The sequence below is a fragment of the Sebastes umbrosus genome, unplaced genomic scaffold, assembly GCF_015220745.1.
Source record: "Sebastes umbrosus isolate fSebUmb1 unplaced genomic scaffold, fSebUmb1.pri scaffold_164_arrow_ctg1, whole genome shotgun sequence".
Lineage (NCBI taxonomy): Eukaryota > Metazoa > Chordata > Actinopteri > Perciformes > Sebastidae > Sebastes > Sebastes umbrosus.
This window is the reverse complement of record NW_023618480.1, coordinates 30001-34070: the sequence shown is the minus strand read 5'-3', so window position 1 is coordinate 34070 and position 4070 is coordinate 30001. Positions and strand designations below refer to the sequence as shown.

Sequence of the window (4070 nt, the reverse complement as noted above, 5' to 3'; positions counted from 1 at the left end):
TTAGGTGTTCATATTCTTGCAAACGTTTCATGGCTTCATCTTCTTCCAGAGACTTTTTAGAGAATAGAATCAAATTAATCTGGAATGCTCAGAGACAGAAGTTATAATGTGTGATAATGAGGTCATTGTTTCTGCAGCAGGAGGACAACATTTGTACATAAAAAGCAAAAAGATGCGTCAGCAGAACTCAACAAACACAAAAACAGGTCATTTTCCCGCCCATACTTTTTCCAATCAGAAAATATGGTAATCTTTATTTTCTGACAGCTCCATAAAGAATGTATAACAACAGTTTACAGAAGTTAATTATCATAAACCATAATCAATAAAACAAACACAATGACAGAAAGACATAGATCTGCTGTTAGTCCAGTACATTGAAGACGTGCACACAACCGCAGTTTGAACATGAAAAACATTCCACAAGGTCTTCTTAATCATTCATGAAGAACATTTAGACATCCTGATGCTTGAGATTACTCACAGAATGATTCCACTTCTTCACTGACTGCAGTTCTTCAGTACTGAACTGTACACGGTTACATTTACACCGTTAGAATATGTACAATCACAGACATCAATGAACCCAGGCATGCACTTTACTAAACTGTTGTGGTCTTCTTGTACACCATGATGAAGTGATATTGGTGGAATATAAACTACTACATTTAAAACATTCAATATAAACTCAGTTTAAGAATAAATTAGTGGAATGATAGATAGATATGAAAACCCAAAGCTGGAAAGATATACGATGAGAAATGCCCTCTCTAAACGTGTTACAGCGTCCACTAGTGCCTCATATGACAACATGTCCTGAAGCTCACCCTTAAAGGGGAACACCACCCACTCTATACCCTATGACATCACAATATGAGTTTATTATATTATATATTATATACCGTCTCAGACCGTAGCAATAACATGTATGAATTTGGAAAAGGGCGTAGTTTAATGTTTGAAATGAACACACAGTTAAATGAATGTCCATCAAAGCCCTGAATATAAGAACCTGAAGGTTTACTGCAGGACTGCTGTATTAGACTGCATCAGGTTTAGCTCAGTGTTCCTAATAAACTGGCAGCTGAGTGTATACCACCATGTATATGTATATACTAGTAGTAGTATATTAAATATGTATGCATTCATTTGACTCACTGAGTGAACTGGGAAGTGTCAACAGCACAAGGTGAGCTGCTAATAGGCCAGCTGGGGGCGCTAGAGGGCTCTATATCAGGTATCAGGTATCAGGTAGTGGACCACTGAGCCGTCTCATCATATCAGAATCAGAATCAGAATCAGAATGATGTTTATTGCCAGGTGTAAGAGGTATACACTAGGAATTTGCTTTGGTTATGTTGGTGCAAGTCAAACAGTATAATAACAAAAGAATAGATAAAAACGTTAGAATAAAATAAGAATAAAAACATTTGGGGGGTGCATTTAAATTTCAGACCAAAGAAAACGTTACTGATATAGATCGACTTCACTTAATACAACAGCACAGCTAGCTATAAAGAAGTAATGGTGGAGATAAACAGAAGTACGTAGTGCAGACGCCTGTAGAGACAGTTCACCGAGAAGGACAGGTTCCCTCTTTACAATCTAACATCTGGTGGACTTCAGGACAGACACTCACATGAACACGGGGGGGTTAACACCAGTGAGTCCAGCTGAGTGTCTGACGTGGTCCTGCAGCTCTCAGTGCTTCTTCAGAGAGTCCAGGATACGCAGGATGTGCAGGAAGAGGTTGACGATGTCCAGATAGAGGTTGATGGAGGCCAGGATGTGCTCCTCAGGAGACAGCTGCTTCATCAGCATGTGGGTGTCGTAGATGATGAAGCCACAGAAGACCAGGGCTCCGGCTCCAGACAGGATCAGCTCGGTGCTGTCGCTGTTGAAGAAGAACTGCAGAGAGAACAGAGTCAGCATGAAGGGGGGGGGATTGAATTCAGAGATGAATCAGTGTTGTGTGGACAACCTGCTCCTCAGCTTCCTCTCTCTGTCTGGGTAGTTAATGGAACAGTTCTTGTCTGTTCTAGCAGCAGATGAATACCCAGGATAGATGAACTACATGTTCAACTATCACATCTGGGACGTTCAGGTGGCCACATATTTCTGGTAACTAGAGTATCTCATTCCATCATATATAATAATAATATTAAATATGATATGAATCATTTCTATAACAACCGGTTCTGACAGTGTGAGCGGTGTGTGTGTCTTTGAGCTTCTTTGCAGACCACTGAAAAAACTCTGGGTTGATTTACCGAGTTGATAACCAGCATCGTAGGACCGCTTAGTGAGACCTCAGGCTTTCTGGATCGTATTTCAACTGCAGCAACACGCACACCGTTTTCTGTCTGAATACATTAGTATTTTTTCTCACTTTTTAATTTCTTTCATATGAAATAAACTCATTAATGTCACTCACCCTCATGCAGCCGGCGATGAGGAGGATCCACAGGCAGGCGAACAGTCTGTAAGGACAGAACAGATGGAGAAGTGTGACGAGGGCTCCCTCTAGAGGACGGATACAGCAGCTTTGAGATATTAAAACCATGAAAACACTCACCCTGCTCCCAGTTTGCTGAAGTCTCTCTTGGACTGGAAGGTGTAGACTGTCAGTCCAGCAAACACAGCACAGGTCAGGCACAAGGCTTGCAGGACAGTGGAGTATTCATAGAAGGTCACTGTGGAGAGAAAAACACTGCAGTCAGGACGGTCTGTAGACAGGACGGTCTGTAGACGGTCTGCAGACAGGACGGTCTGTAGACAGGACGGTCTGCAGACAGGACGGTCTGCAGTCAGGACGGTCTGTAGACAGGACGGTCTGCAGACAGGATGGTCTGCAGACAGGATGGTCTGCAGACAGGACGGTCTGCAGTCAGGACGGTCTGTAGACAGGACGGTCTGCAGACAGGATGGTCTGCAGACAGGACGACAGGACGGTCTGCAGACAGGACGACAGGACGGTCTGCAGACAGGACGGTCTGCAGACAGGATGGTCTGCAGTCAGGACGGTCTGCAGACAGGACGGTCTGTAGACAGGACGGTCTGCAGACAGGATGGTCTGCAGACAGGACGACAGGACGGTCTGCAGACAGGACGGTCTGCAGACAGGCTGCGAACAGACTCAAAGGATGGAAACTGACAGACTCTTATAAAAATTACTTACCCGCTGTGGCCACAGAAATCGCCTCCAGCAGAGTCTGAAAACAAAACACAATCAGACACACGCTAACCAGCCAGGAGATAATACAACTGAGCAGCTAATATAACTGAGCAGCTAATATAACTGAGCAGCTAATATAACTGAGCAGCTAATATAACTGAGCAGATAATACAACTGAGCAGATAATACAACTGAGCAGCTAATTTAGCATCACTAAATGAAAGGGGTAAAGATGGGACTAAAGGGAAGGGGTATAGAGACCGTACCAACAAACAAAACAAAACTAAAAAAGACTCACAAATACGAGCAGCAGGTAGAGGTTGACCGGGTGCTGGTGTCTGTACATGGCCAGGGCCAGCAGGAGAACCAGAGAGCCCAGAGCTGAAACCAGAACCACAGCAGGACTGGAGAAGAAACCAGATCACAGTCAGACAACATCAGTGTTTAAATAAGGATAGATGATTATATACAGGCTATTTATTGGGTTTAATAGTAGGGATAGTCAAAATAGGACTATATAAACAACATGCATACATACTGAACGTGTCTAGCTTTAGAGATTGTTATGGGGTGGTAACGCAACTTTAAAGCTACGGTTGGTAATCTTAAGAAACTAGCAAGAGTTTACTTCATCAGATTCAACCTATAAGCCAGCCCAGTGTTGAAAGTATCTAGCAGCACTAGATCCAGAAGTCCCTCAATCTAGAGAGAAAGTCTCCAAGTCATCAACACTGACAGTCCGTCCCTTCAGGACTCCCTCCAAAGACACTCCCCCAACACTATCGACAGGTAGGTAGATAGGTAGGAGGACAGGTAGGAGGACAGTCTGTCCCTTCAGGACTCCCTCCAAAGACACTCCCCCAACACTATCGACAGGTAGGTAGATAGGTAGGAG

The 4070-nt window shown here is 43.6% G+C and overlaps 2 protein-coding genes across 2 annotated transcripts in view; one reads left to right on the top strand and one right to left on the bottom strand.

Moving 5' to 3' along the window:
* Nucleotides 1-207: 207 nt before the first annotated feature.
* tmbim4 (transmembrane BAX inhibitor motif containing 4) overlaps nt 208-4070 on the bottom strand; it is a 5732-nt gene continuing 1869 nt past the window's right edge. The window contains exons 4-8 of the mRNA XM_037763130.1: nt 3474-3579; nt 3179-3212; nt 2576-2693; nt 2435-2480; nt 208-1908 (exon numbers count right to left, since the gene is read on the bottom strand). Of these exons, the coding sequence (XP_037619058.1) occupies nt 1702-1908; nt 2435-2480; nt 2576-2693; nt 3179-3212; nt 3474-3579 (511 nt within the window). The 3' untranslated portion in view covers nt 208-1701. The remainder of the gene's footprint in view (nt 1909-2434; nt 2481-2575; nt 2694-3178; nt 3213-3473; nt 3580-4070) is intronic.
* LOC119484348 (beta-2-microglobulin-like) overlaps nt 944-4070 on the top strand; it is a 21194-nt gene continuing 18067 nt past the window's right edge. The window contains exon 1 of the mRNA XM_037763134.1: nt 944-956. The gene's annotated coding sequence lies outside the window, so the exon portion shown is untranslated. The remainder of the gene's footprint in view (nt 957-4070) is intronic.